The sequence below is a fragment of the Piliocolobus tephrosceles genome, chromosome 3, assembly GCF_002776525.5.
Source record: "Piliocolobus tephrosceles isolate RC106 chromosome 3, ASM277652v3, whole genome shotgun sequence".
Lineage (NCBI taxonomy): Eukaryota > Metazoa > Chordata > Mammalia > Primates > Cercopithecidae > Piliocolobus > Piliocolobus tephrosceles.
The window spans coordinates 25995287-26011056 of record NC_045436.1 but is presented as its reverse complement, the minus strand read 5'-3'; the positions used below and the strand labels follow the sequence as shown (position 1 = coordinate 26011056).

The window sequence follows — 15770 nt, the reverse complement described above, 5'->3', positions numbered from 1 at the left end:
TTTTTTTTTTTTTTTTTTTTTTTTTTTTTTTTTTTTTTTTTGAGACGCAGTCTCGCTCTGTCGCCCAGGCTGGAGTGCAGTGGCCGGATCTCAGCTCACTGCAAGCTCCGTCTCCCGGGTTCACGCCATTCTCCTGCCTCAGCCTCCCCAGTAGCTGGGACTACAGGCGCCCGCCATCTCGCCCGGCTAGTTTTTTTTGTATTTTAGTAGAGACGGGGTTTCACCGTGTTAGCCAGGATGGTCTCGATCTCCTGACCTTGTGATCCGCCCGCCTCGGCCTCCCAAAGTGCTGGGATTACAGGCTTGAGCCACCGCGCCCAGCCATAAACTGTGGTCTTAATACTCTCCCTTGGAAACTGAGGCAGCCATATATGTAAGGCTACAGTTAGGCAAAAAGTTAAATAAGTTACATGCTAAAATCCAGAAGTGCAGCTATCAAACATGAATTATATAAAGTTCATCGTCCTTTTTTGTATTGTTTACAAGTTGTTCTTCGGTGGCTTTGAGTGAGACACTAACTTTGTATCTGACTTACAGTCTTACCTTTCTTCTTTAGAAAAATATAACATAAATGAGGAATTTGAAGACAAACATTATAGATACAAAATATACTTACCTCTCTCTTAGAGCGTGATGCACAATATGGAAAATAGTACCTTTTATTTCTACCTACTCTAATTACACATGAGGCATTAAACCAATTCCCAAATAAAAGCAAACATAAATAGTACACACTTTATAGAAGAAATCATTCTCTTCTATTACCTAATAAATAACTTGTAAGAAATTTGATGAGTTGATGCTGCTTAAGGCAATGTATCATGTAACCTTCTTGGGAATTGGCTTCCCTAAGCACAATACTATCATGTGTTCTCATCAATTCAATTACATCGAATTACAAGTACATGTTGCATGCATATACATATATACATCTATTATGTACACACACTTTTAAAAAAGCATTGAAGGTAATATATCAATCAGAAGCTCTAGAATATAAAACCTAGAAGAAAGGAAGGATTATCTGCAAACACTTGGATGAATTTTGTGCAATGAGCTCAACACAAGACACGTACCCTTAATGGATATTAGCATATTAGAAGAATCTTACTAGCAAAGGGAATAGATTTCTAAAACAAGTCTGCTTTGCAAATGGTCCCTCCCAAACCAATTCCTATAGACACTGTACCTTCCGCAGGGGTTTGAGCTTGGTCTCCATTATGAAGTCATACTTGCAGAGCTCACAGCAGCGTGTATCTGAGCTCTTTATCCACTGGTGGAGGCAGGACTGGTGGACAAAGCGCAGTGTCCCAGTGCAGCGACAGGGTGTGATGAGGGGGCTTTCTTCATCCCCTTCGCAGTGACAGATTCTGTGGAAAGACACAGCAGCCAGCATGAGATTTCCCAGAGAACATTTCTCCCCTGTGTTGTTTCTGCCCTTGCTTATACCAGGGCTGTTAGAAACAGCAACCTAAGATTCAGAACACTTGGACATTTCACTCCAACTTTAATGCTGGAACCAAATCTATGACCAATACAGATTAAGCATTCCTAACCTGAAAATCCTTAATCTGAAATGTTCCCAAATCCAAAACTTTTTGAGCACCAACACAATGCCGTAAGTAGAAAATTCCATTTAGTCAAAACATAGGTGCACAACCCAAAGTTTATTCACTACCCCGAAGGGAAAAGTAAAATTACCTTCAGGCTATGTGTACAAGGTATATATGAAACATAAATGAATTCTGTGTTTAGACTTGGGTTGCATCCCCAGGATATCTCATTATGTATGTGCAAATATTGCCAAATAAAAAAAAAAAAAATCCCCAATCCAACACACTTCTAGTCCTACCCAAAATATCTCATTACATATATGCAAATATTCCAAAATCCCCCCAAAACTGAAATTGGAAACACTTCTAACTCCAACCGTTTTGGAAAAAGAATACTCAACCTGTATTAATTGACTTTTACTTTTATGGTCATTGCTGGACTCAAATCATGTAATAAGTTGTGCATTACACACCAGCACATCAATAATGCACTGTCATTTCATTCACACATGGAAGTCAATTTTAATAGCACCACTATCGTGCTGTCCCCAATTTAATCTATTTAATAGGATACTATCTATGGGCTTTCATATATAAAAGTTACGAGTTTTAAGTATTCTAAGGAATATTATAGTTTGGTAAACTTTATTGTGTTACTTCAATAATATCAGACCATGGCATAAAATTTATTAAATATGGTATCTTACCAATGTGGAAAAGTTCTCAAAAAATTTTAAGGTATAATGATGGAATGAAGTTAATACAAGAAGTCTTAGCTTGAAAATATTCAGATATGTTCTTACGAAGATGCACACCTATTTGGTCACAACAAATGGTCTAAACTGTCAATAATCATCATTGTCTAAAAAATCACAAAAATCACTGATCACATAAAATTTGAGTACAGCAAATCTTATTGTTTAAAAATGCTAATAAATACATCTACCAATGAATTGAGTTGAATCAGTTTCTGAACTACTATGAATTCTAGTTTCACAGATTTGCAGTCTAAAATCATTTTATCTCATATTCAGATTTTAAAAAGTAATTTATTTTTCTCTTTGGATAAGATAAGTCTCCCATAACTTTAGCTGGTGAATTCAAATCTCAACCCTTTAATAATCTGAATGATGTAACCAGCAGTTAGACATTGTTAATAAATTTCATTAGAAATGTTGCTTTGAATTTGTTAGACATACACACTCATATGTTTACTGTAGCACTATTCACCATAGCAAAGACATAGAATCAATCCAGATGCCCATCAGTGGTGGATTGCATAAAGAAAATGTGGCATATTTACATCATGGAATACTATGCAGCCATAAAAAGAATGAAATCATGTCTCTTGCAGAAACATGGATACAGCTGGAGGCCCTTATCCTAAGTGAATTAACACAGAAGCCAGAAAAACAAATACTGCATATGCTCACTTATAAGTAGGAGCCAAATATTGCATACGCAGGGACACAAAGATGGAAACAATAAACACTGGAGATTGTTAAAGTAGGGGAGGGTGGTGGTAAGTAAAGTTTGAAAAACTACCTATGATGTACTATGTTCACTACTTAGGTGAAGGAAACATTAGAAAGCCAAACTTCAGCAGCATGCAATACACCCATGTAACAAACCTGCACAGGTAGCCCCTAAATCTAAAACAAAATTTTACAAAATGCAACATGAATGTTCAATGTAACATTTAAACTTAAAAAAAAAAAAAATCTACATAATTACTTTTTTGACCTGAGTCACAATGGCAGGCTGGAAGAATGTATGAATCATTGCTACTGTTCTTTCCTTTACAGTGTATAAAGTGTGTACAGATATAGATATATCAGCTCTCTCCCCAGGGGAAGTGAAATGGCTGCTCCCTCAGATAGTGCAGAAAGATACAGGAACTGAAACCCAACACTCCCCGAGACCTCAAAGTAAAACAGTACGACAGAGTACACCAGGATTTTGAATGAATTTCTTAAGTAAAAATAAAGTGAGCAAAAAGGAACACTGCCATCTAAAGTTCCGGGGTGGAAGTGCTGGGATAAGAACACAGGGAAAGTCCATATTAATGTCCCCTTCCCCCGAACTAACTTAGGAAGCAGCCGCGTTGGGTGTAGCACCACATATGAAAGGCCAACGTGTTAAGGGAAAATTAAAAATTATCGGAGTGCCTATTTTTTATATAAAAACCTGAAATAGCTTCTCTCCAAACCTAGGCCTCAGAAACTGGACTTGTTACACTTTGTATCATGCTCGTTGCCAGTTTAGTGTCATAGCATAGATGTTCAGTGGATGTAAATTGAATAGAATTGAATTCAGTCAACAAAATATGACTTATTACAAAAGCAGTCAGTAAAAGTAAATAGAGGCTTCTCTAACACTTAAGTTGTAATATTTATTTTTGGAGCCACTAAAATCTAATGAATTATAGACAATAAGAGTTTGATATTTCTTAACTCCTTGGACATCCATCTCCTGCCTCCACAAAAAGAAAATCTCTTCAACCGGGGGTCAGTAAACTATGACCCAATTCTGTCCACTGCATATTTTTAATCAATAAAGTCTTATGGGAACACAGTCTTACCCACTGGTTTATGTATTGTTTAGAGCTGTGTTTGCAGAGTAACAGCAGAGTTGAGTAGTTGCTGCAGAGACCATCTGGCTGTAGAAACTAAAACATTTACTATCTGGCAAATGATTCAATTCAATATTTACAATCTGACCCTTTCAGAAAGTGTTCACAGATCTCTGCTTTAAAGTACACATGTGATTCTGAGTTAAAGACAATGTATTAATATTATTGACAATAATAACAACAAATTTTACAAAATAAATCACTCTAACCTCTGCAATTAACAATAAAACTCAAGTAAAGGTACATAGAGAAACACACAATAAAAATAAAAACCCTTCTTGGCCTGGCATTAATTCCTGTTACTTCCATGAACAAAATTTCTTATTTGAAAAAAAAAAAAAAAAAAAAAAAACTGCAGTTAATGCTATCAGATAAATTCATCACTAAAAAAAGATTGTGTCAAATGCTCTATAGGTATGAAAAAGATTTTGCAGCTCTGATTTTTTCATTGACGTTGAAAAAGTAATTTATTCATAAACTGCTTTAAACAAAGACCTCGCTGATTACTGAGTTCAAACTGACCTGACCAGTTTACTATCAGCCAGCTTCTTATGTCTCATAAAGTCATTTTTAAAAATTTCTGCTAAAACTACTACCTAAAGCACCACTAACAATATCATTTTCTCATAAAATTAAGGTTATTTCCCATAGGGAAAATCAAAAGCTTGGTTCACTTTTCATTCCCATTTCACATGATTTATTTTTACATATTTTTAGCATTTTGAAATTTTTCCAAATTATCTGGCTCAAGCTGAACCCCAGGAGTCTTTTTAAACCATGTTGAGATTGTTCTAAATGAATTTAAAAGCTAAATATCAACTTCAAATATCTATTAGAAATAAAAATAATGTGATAGTGCCATTAAAGAGAGAATTAAATAATTCCTAAATTGATATACTTCACACAAATCATAATCGCTGAATTATAAATGGAAATACAGTAATGAAAACATAAACACGCTTTTCCAAAAGAATAATTGTGTAGAAAAGCTGATTTCAATAATGTAATAAAATTGCATTATGAAATATTCATAATTTGGGTACATTTTTACCTGATGGGAAGTTGGGGCTTGGGAATTGAATGATTCTATAAAATTATTGGTGATCCACATTGGTATCTGTCACCTAGTGACAGTTACAAGCTGAATTCACAGATTTTACTGGCATTTTAGTATTTTACCAGTCTGCTTGCGATCTAATTAGCATATGTTGAGACTTTCACCATTTATGACTGAATAAACTCTTACTTTTACATAATTTCTAGCTATCTGTGAATAGCAGACCACATAATGCTATGCAGCAAATTGAAATTTAGATTTGTGTGTGTGTGTGTGTGTGTGTGTGTATGCTTCACATCTCTTGCCTTAATGTTCCAGTTTTAAGAAAAGTAGGGTTTTTGTTTGGTCTTACATATCTTCAAATGGTCTTTAGTACTCCCTGTCCCCATCCTTTGCCAAGGTTTCTTGGCACTGGTAGAATTATATTTTTTTCTTCATAAGTTTTTTTTAAAACTCATCACTTAAAAAAAAAAATCTTTGTGAGGGCCATAGTATTATGCAACTCTGGAATTGTTAAATTCTTTCCCTCAATAGTCATTTCATTCACGTACATTTTCTTGGTTCTTGCTATATGCAAAGAAAATCAGACACCTCAGTGTCTTTCCTATCTTCTTCCTTTTTTTCCCCACAACCGTGTCACTAGTGGCTTTGGATTGTCAACAGAGACACAAAGTATCTTTAAGACTGTGTTCCTTCCATTAGGAAATCATTCTTAAGATATGCAGTTATTTAGATCCTCTTAATATACTGCCACTCTTCAAGAACTCTATCATCAATCATATAAACCCAAATTGCTTCATGTTCTTTTCATATGAGCTTGTACAATTTGAGTTTACCTTACCTATGTAGGCATATTTTCCACGAATCTCTGACATACAACCACAGTAGCATGGTACAGAGTTTAAGAGCTAATAAGCTGTGGGTTTTGCCACAAATAAGTTACTGCTGTGCCAAGATCTTGATTCCTGTCAGCTTAGAGAGCAGTTCTGAGGTCTTGGGTGGCTTGTCCATTCACCCTGGTTGACTCACAAATGTTATCATGTTCTGCATATTGTAAAAAATGTTGGGAGACACCAGTGTGGCTATTGAAAATACAATCAGCATTATATTTGTTGTTCCGCCCATCTATACGTGTTAAATTACTTAATCTCTGTGTTTCAAGTTCATCATCAGTAAAATGGGAGAATAGTGGTCACAGACTGCCAGTAAGAATTAAAGTAAGTGATCAATTAAGTGATAATTATTAATAATCAATTATTTCATATGATTATTAATTGATGTCACTTAATTGATCACTTAATTTAATCCTTATTAACAGTCTATGACCACTCTTGTCCCATTTTACAGCATAATAGTCTACTAAAAGCGGTATTTTTAAAAAATTAATGGTCAGATGATTATTTCCTGAGTGTATTGCATTCTCTATATTAAAGTCTGTCTCTGAGAATTTCCTCAAGTATGTTCTTCATACCTTTGATATTTTCCCTCCTTTAATAACACCTCATCTAAATTAAGACTCATCTAAATTTCAGACTCACATCCCTAATTAAACAGCCCCTAGTTTTTCCTTCCCTATAATGTTCTCTCCTATTTCTTGAGCTGCCATTGCTCTTAAAGCCTATACCACACAGATAAACAATCTCTGTTGTTTGTTAACTGTTTCATTCATTCAAGTTCTGGAATTATGAGCTGAATAAATTCATGTTTAATAATTTTGTGGAGGCAGGATCTTTCTGTGGATTTGTATTGATATTCAGAGTAATTTAAGTTATGAGAATGTGAAGAAGTCAGGATAAAGATGGCAAAGCACTAGACCATAATGGACTGGCTTTCATTAAGCTTCTATTTAAACATTTACAGAGCATAGACCAAAAAAAGCCAGCTTAGTCAGAAGATATGGCAATTCTCAGAAGTTGTTACCAATGACCAGTGTTTTGTTTATGTTTGGGGAAAATTCACTTATAGTGAAAGTGAGAAATGTGTGATCCATTTATATACCATGAACTCTTTAATTTGCATTTAAGGAACTAAACTGAGGTGTAACAATTTTATACCCTATCTGAGCAACAGGGGAAGTCAAGCAAACTGATCTGCAGTAGAAAGGAGAAGTAACATACTTCATAAACAGAGAACAAGATGGACAGTAGTTAATGTCATTCCGACTAACAGCTGTTTCCAGTTACTCTTACTGACATGGAGCCAGCATGCATTTTTGGACTTAAAACAAAAAGGTGTTATAAGCCAGATTTATAAGGTTTCCTTAACAAAAATGAAGATAAATATCCTAAGCCATCATTCAGCCTGAGATTTAAAATACCTTGAAAACTCAAGTTAAAAATACAGTTATGACATAAGAATAAAAATATTTTACCAACAGATAATATCATTTTTGCAATCATAAGTTTCATCATTCTGAATATGTACTCTTTTTTACATCTGCAGATGAGTGACAGTTCTTCATACATATGAGATTTTTAAAAAGTGTTTTGTTTTCTCAAAGGAATATTTTCAACTCAAAAAAGTTGCTACATAGCATGACTTCCTGAGTTTAATTTCATGCCCTAATTTGTCACCACTGACTTGGTCAAAACCTCAGACCATCTGCACAGAGCTGTAGGGAATGATCAACAACAAAGACAATGACATGGCAATGTCCCTAGCTTTCCTAACTCTATTCCTGGAGCTGATCCAAGAGTCGCAAGTAATCAGCCACATTTCCCCCCCCCTCCCCCCCACCAGATATCACAGTGATGGAAAACAGCAGAGAAGAAGATAATGATCACCTTGCTTGGTCAATAATGAAAGCAGAGGAGACCAAGTCTTATTTGAATTCATAGACATTGAATTCTGAAATGGATTGGGAAGGTGCTTTTGGAATTGCTTCCTCTGGGTGTCTCATCCCCTCTGGAGATGGTTGGATGCCATTGATACTAGGACTTTAAATTCTGCTTGGGACTGAGGATTCCCACTGAGATTCTATTCTCATCTAGCCTAGTGATTCAGTCTCATAGTGGGCCAGAGGCTCTTTGAAGACTTTCTGAGAGGTCTCCATGGGCTCTTGAAACACATTAGATTCCCCCATTCCCTCTATTGACGTGTGTAGCCCTAGGAGTCCCAGTCAGTGTATCTAGCAATAGAATAGATCCTTCTTATTTATCTTAAATCAGTTCAGACTGTCCAAATCCTCCAAATCAGGAGAAATCAAAAGCTGGATTGTGTCTTTTAGGATAATCCCTTCCCTGTTAACCATTGCTTTACTGCCCTCTCTATACTCACTGGTTAGCTCAGAGGACCATGTATTTCTGCATAAAGGAAATGAGTTTCCCCAGTGCCATTTATCTTTCCAGATCCTACCTTACAATTTTGATGACTTGTAGGTAAGTAAATAGATAATATATATTGAACGAATATCCGAAGGCTATGATTTTCTCTACATTTGCATATGTCATAAATATTCATTTTATATCAGCTTTGAGATCTTTTTGGGTATATTTGTAAGACTGACAAAATTAAACTAGAGATATTTCTAAGTAAGTGTGCTTAAAGTTATTAGGCTAAATTTTTGTTAGCTGCATACATTGAAGTAAAATGGCAAAACAAAGGGACAGATAATAAAAACTCATTTGGCTTAATACATAGATATAATCAAAGAAATATATGTGGTCAGATACAGAAGAAGGCTTTCATATATACATAATAACAGAGCTATCAGAAAAATTATGCAGTTATAACCTTTTAGTCTTTTCCTTTTCTGCATGTGGCAGAAATTCTTAATTCAAACTGATTTTCTGATCTTTTTTTCTTTTGTGATGGCTAAGTCTTTGAATTTTTGTAAGCTCATCCTCAACCATGACTTCCTTTCAATTTTGTCCACTCATTAATCTTATCTGGCTGAGCATTACATCAAAGAAAGTCTCAAGTTGCCATGGATAATTGACAAAGCAGGCACTTTATTTACAGATAACCAAAAACGCATTGAATTAGAAATACGCCTTTGCATATGAATTCTTCTACAAAGGCAAGTAAGTGAAAAACACTGATGTTTTACAGCAGTTTCAACCACATTGAGTGAAGAATGATCAATTTTTATTCATTTATTCATTCGTTCATTCATTCAGTCAACAAATAATTTGTTGCATATGTATATATGCAAGGTTTTATAAGGTTCTATGATGAATATAAAGATGAATTAGTTTCAGTCTTTTTCCTTTAAGAAGTTTGTACTATGACAGTTTATGCATCAGACAACTGCAAAATTAGGCAGGATACATTTAAAATGGGATGTGTGCCATGTCAAGTGCTGTTATATGCAAAGGAGAGAAAGATCATCTCAGATCTGGGGCCAGGGGAGGGTGGTTAAAGTTTAATGGAAGGTGTGGCATGGGAATTGGAATTGAAGCTAGGGTAGAGTCATGGCAGATGGAAAAGGATGTTGGTAGAATACACTAGGCATAGAAGATGTTTTCAGCCAATGCTTAGAAGTAGGATTGACTGGGTAATTTGGTAACATTATGTGGCCAAGTATGAAAAGAGCATGAAAGTTCTTACTCCAACTAAATACAATATTTAGTACATATTTCGTATATTTATTTATTATATACAATGGATACCACATTATTATATAATAATATAATTAATAATACAATTATTTTAGTAGTGAGATATCATGCTGAAAAATAAAGATTACACAGAGCCTTGTATTTCCCTCAGCCAGTGCCAACACACACACACACACACACACACACACACACACACACAAACTAACTTTAATTGTATTTGCTTGGAGTAGGAACCCACCACATAATCTGAATAAAAAATTAAGATTACATTAAAAAAATGGGCAAAGGAACTGAAAAGACATTTCTCTAAAGAAGACATACAAATAGTCAACAGCTATATAGAAAGGTGTTCAAAATCACTAATCATTAGGGAAATGCAAATCAGAGTCACAGTGAAATGTTACCTCACACCCATCAGAATACGTATGTGTATCAAAACACACACACACACACACACACACACCCAAATCCAAACAAGGTAAATGCTCCTGAGAATGTGGAGAAGTTGGAACCCTTGGACACTGTTAGGAATAAAAACGGTGCAGCTGCTATGGAAAACTTTGTGGAGGTTTTTCAAAGAATTAAAAATAGAAATACCATATGAGCGAGCAATCCCACTTCTAAGTATCCAGAAGAATTGAAATCGGGACCTCAGATAGGTATCTGAACTCCCATGTTCATTGCAGCATTATTGACAAGAGTGAAGCTATGGAAACAACCTAAATGTCCCTCAGTTTACAATAAAGAAAATGTGGTATAAGCCGGGCGAGTGGCTCATGCCTGTTAACTCAGTGCTTTGGAAGGCCGAGGCAGGAGGATTGCTTGACCTCAGTTTGAGACCGACCTGGGTAACACAGTGAGACCCTGTCTTCACTAAAAGTAAAAAAAATAAAATAAAATTAGCGGAGTGTGGTGTCATGTGCCTGTAGTCCCAGCTACTTGGGAGGCCGAGGCAGGAAGATTGCCTAAGCCCGAGAGATTGCAGTTGCAGTGAGCTATGATCATGCCACTGCACTCCATCCTGGGCAACATAGTAAGACCCTGTCTCCAAAAAATGTAGTATATATACACAATGAAATATTATTCAGCCTTAAATAAAGAAGGAAATACTGCCATTTGCTACAGGATTGGCTGTTCATTGGATGAAACTTGAGGAAATTATGCTAAATGAAATAAACCACTCACAGAAGGATAAATATCACACACTACAACTTATATGAAATGTATAAAATAGTCAAACACAAAGAAACAGGGAGTAGAATAGTGGCTGCCAAAGGCTGGGGAGAGGGGAAAATGGGAAGCTGTTATTCCGTGGGAGTAATTTTTGATTACGCAAGATGATGATTCAGTTCTAGAGATCTGCTGTACAACACTGTGCCTACAATTAACAGTAAATACTGTACTCCACACTTAAATTTATTAAAAGGGTAAATCTCCTGTTAAATGTTTTTTAACCACAATAAAGATAAATAAACTATTTGCCCATAAAAAGTAAAATTATTAGAAGGATTAATTTGGCATGTTAGATTAGAAAGAAAAGGGAGAACAGGGAGAGACTATTACAATAGTCAAAGTCAATAACAATGAGAACAAAAGCTAGTGTCATAGTGTGAGAATGAAACGGAAAAAGAGAACAGATGTTTTATAAACTTAGAGTTGGTAGAACTTAGGCATCAATTTGGGAAAAGGAAAGGGGACGAGCTATGGAGGAAGAGAGCAAAGGATGGACCAAGCTGACTTTAGGCTTTCGATTAAGCTCCTGGGGATAGATGCTCAAGAGTCATCTATTGGCTGGGTGCTGATGGCTCACACCTGAAATCTCAGCACTTTGGGAGGCTGAGGTAGGGAGATCACAAGGTCAAGAGATTAAGACCAGCCTGGCCAACATTGTGAAACCCCATCTCTACTAAAAATACAAAAATTAGCCAGGAGAGGTGGCACATGCCTGTAATCCCAGCTGCTCGGGAGGCTGAGGCAGGAGAATCACTTGAACCCAGGAGGCGGAGGTTGCAGGGAGCTGAAATTGCACGACTGCACTCCAGCCTGGGTGACAGTGTGAGCCTCTGTCTCAAAAAAAAAAAAAAAAAAAAAAAAGAAAAGAAAAGTCATCTATTTACAGGGCCTCTGAGCATTTGTTTGCCCCCACAATTACCACTTGAAAACAATTATGCTCATAATTTGATTTTTGGCTTAGTTACTCAGCATGGAGACAGTAGTCTTGAAAAGGATAAGGAAGTAGTCCAAACTTTCTCAGAGCTGCTACTCTGTTGGGTTTGAGATAGTTCAATGAATAATCATATTTAAAAGATATTTCTCATAATAGCAGTAAAATTACAAATATATAATCTGTTAGGTTGGTGCAAAAATAATTGCAGTTTTGCCATTACTTTTGCACCAATCTAATAAAATGTGGTTCCTTCCTCTAATTTACATTTTCCCAGTGTGTAGGGAATCCAGAATGATTCTTACATAACTTAATTACCCCAATTATTATTATTATTTTTTGAGATGGAGTCTTGCTCTGTCGCCTAGGCTGGAGTGCAATCTCGGGTCACTGCAATCTCTGCCTCCTGGGTTCAAAGGATTCCCCTGTCTCAGTTTCCAGAGTAGCTGGGATTACAGGCACGCGCCACCACACCCAGGTAATTTTTGTATTTTCTTTGTAGAGACGAGATTTCACCATGTTGGCCAGGCTGGTCTCAAACTCTTGACCTCAGGTGATCTGCCCTTCTCGGCTTTCCAAAGCGCCAGTATTAGAGGCATAAGCCACCACGCCTGGCCCTTTCCCCTATTATTTACCTTTCAAATAGGACAAAATATAATTTTCTGGAACCAAATGAAAATGTCTTACAAAAATAAAATTACAAAAGCTTATTTATTCAGAATCCTGACAGAATGGAATTTCCAGTTAGGCAAAACCACTGAGACTTTTTTCTGATACCTTTCATTCTCCAAAAGCTGTGTATGAAGTGTAAACTCTGTCATTGAGTGATATAATGCAAAACAGAGTATAATCTTAATTTAAAAATTACATTCATGGAAAAAGGTTATAAGGAAACATCAAAATCGAAATAGTGATGCTGCAGTTAAGTTTATATTAAAATGGTAGTTTTCTCTATTTTTAAACTTTATTTCTAGTAACTACAAACTACTCTAATAATACAAATATTAAAATACAAAGATTATATTTTTCTAATTCTACTTCACTTTTTTCTCATTCTTTAATTGATAGATTCATGAATAAAATTGATAGTTATATATCTGGACGATTTGGAAACATGCCATGAGTTGCCAGTAGATACTGACTTGGGTCTAGTTCCCTTCCTGTCCAGCTTCCGGAGTAACTTTTGTAGCATTTTGTTTCCATAGTAACCAAAAGACTTCCACATACTGTCATTTATGTTTTTACAGAAATATAAACTTGCAGGTGCCAACCCTACAATTAATTTTATATCCCAATATACTTAGTCATTGCAAGGACAGAAAAGTATTTTCTGCTCCCCTCCTCCGTCAGATACACCGATATTCTAGGAATATATTGTGTTATCTGAATTTTAAGTATATAAAACATATTTCATGTCAGCTATGGTATACATCTATTCTATGCAAGTGTGTGTATTTAGACATTCTATTTAGGTTATGTGAGATTCTGCTACAGTTTCCCAGAAGATAAAACTAGTTTACACTATCATCCGCCATTGAAAGCCGAGATTGCACCACTGCACTCCAGCCTAGGTGACAGAGCAAGACTCTGTCTCAAATAATAATAATAATAATAACAATTGGGGTAATTAAATGATGTAAGAATCATTCTGGATTCCCTATACACTGGGAAAATGTAAATTAGAGGAAGGAACCACATTTTATTAGATTGGTGCAAAAGTAATGGCAAAACTGCATCATTTGCATTTTCAAATCCCTGCATTTGTAGGTTTGTTTGACTTTTCTCAACACTCATCACTGTCTGTTGAGCCTTTTGCAATGCCTGTCCTTCATTTTGTCTCCTTGTCCTTTCATCATCTTTTGACCTTTATCCTGCTTGGTCAAAATGTTTCATTATGAAGTACAATCATGCCATGCGTCCCTTAATGACAGGGATATGTTCTGAGAAATGCCTCATTAGAAATTCCATCATTGTGTGAACATCTCAGAGTGAACATACACAAACCTGATGGTGTAGCCTACTCCACACCTAGTCTACCTGGTAGAGCCTGTTGGTCCCAAGCTACAAACCTGTACCGCATGTTGCTGTACTGAATACTGTGGACAGCTGTAACACAACAATAAGTATTTGAGCAACTAAACATAGAAAAGGTACAGTAATGACAGGTGTAAAAAGCTGTATACCTGTATAGGGCACTTACCATGAAAGGAGCTTACAGAACTGGAAGTTGTTCTGGATGAGTCAGTGAGTGATGGGTGAGTGGCTGTGAAGGTCTAGGACATTACTGTACACTACTTTAGACTTTATAAACACTGTACACTTGGATACACTCAATTTATAAAAAATATTTTTCTTCTTTCAGTAATAAGTTCACCTTAGCTTACTTTAACTTTTTTATTTTATAAACGTTTTAATGTTTTGACTCTTTTGTCATCACACTTAGCTTAAAACAGAAATAAATTGTTTAGCTGTTGAAAAAATTTACTTTCTATTCTTATTTTACAAGCTTTTTCTATTTAAAAATTTTTTGGCTGGGCGTGGTGGCTCATGCCTGTAATCCCAGCACTTTGGGAGGCCGAGGCGGGTGGATCGCCTGAGGTCAAGAGTTCAGGACCAGCCTGGTCAACATGACGAAACCCCGTCTCTACTAAAAATACAAGAAATTAGCTGGGCATGGTGGCGGGCACCTGTAATCCCAGCTACTTGCGAGGCTGAAGCAGGGAGAATCACTTGAACCCAGGAGGTGGATGTTGCAGTGAGCTGAGACCACGCCACTGTACTCCAGCCTGGGCAACAGAGCGATACTCTGTCTCAAAAAAATTATATATATATATGTTTTTTAAATTTTACTTTTTAAGCTTTTAAAATTAAAAACAAAGACAAAAACATACACATTAGCCTAGGCCTACACATATATGCAGTCTGTCCTTGATCAAAACACACATACATGCACACACAATATACACATATACACACAAACACATGTGCGTATTTAGTATGTCAAATAATTTTTTAACAGAAGCTCAGCAAACACAAATGCTTACCTCCTTTATTTTGCTTTGTGTTTTTACTGTCCTTTCACAGATTTGTTAGGTTCCTTTTCCTTAAAGCCCTCTACCTATCCCCATGCACAGTGAACACACTCTATTGCAATTGATTGTTTTCTTATCTGTATTCTCTACTTCAGTGGTTTCTAAACTTTACCATTCATCAGACTCACATGGAGGGTCAGTTAAAACCTAGATGGCTAGGTCCCACTCCCAGCAGTTCTGATTCAATAGGTCTAGACTGGGGCCTCATGATTTGCATGTTTAAAAACTTCCGAGGTGATTTTGATGCTACTAGTCCAGGGACTCTACTTAGAGAATCATGGATTTAGCGCTTCCCCCACAAAGTGTCATTTGAAAATGAATTGTAATTTTCCATACCAATGAGAAATTTGAGGTCATTCCAAGATGAAGGCTGTTGAAAGCTACTGTATTTTCTACTTCCATCAATAAGTATGTCAAGTTTGAGAACCACTGTCCTATATTTCAGATGGCTTCAGGAGCTGAAGCAAAATAAATTTGTACCAGTTGCTAGCCCCCAGGTTTCTTTTTTGGTGTGTCTAAATTATAAGAGACACACTCAAGCAGACCTCCTGTTCCATATATATTTTTGCTATATATATACACACACACACACACACACACACACATACACACATATCTTCTGGGCATCAATTTGTTCACTTCAGATTAGGCTAGAAATCAGTGGTTCTCAGCTTTCGGTTGCTCATTAAAATTATCTGGCATGCTTCTAAAAA

At 36.1% G+C, this 15770-nt stretch overlaps 1 protein-coding gene across 3 annotated transcripts in view; it reads right to left on the bottom strand.

The window, feature by feature from the left end:
• MARCHF1 (membrane associated ring-CH-type finger 1) overlaps nucleotides 1-15770 on the bottom strand; it is an 827429-nt gene that overhangs the window by 58594 nt on the left and 753065 nt on the right. For all 3 annotated transcript variants that reach the window (XM_023228476.2, XM_023228466.3, XM_023228470.3), the window contains one exon: nucleotides 1190-1370. In XM_023228476.2, coding sequence (XP_023084244.1) covers nucleotides 1190-1370 — 181 coding nt within the window. The remainder of the gene's footprint in view (nucleotides 1-1189; nucleotides 1371-15770) is intronic.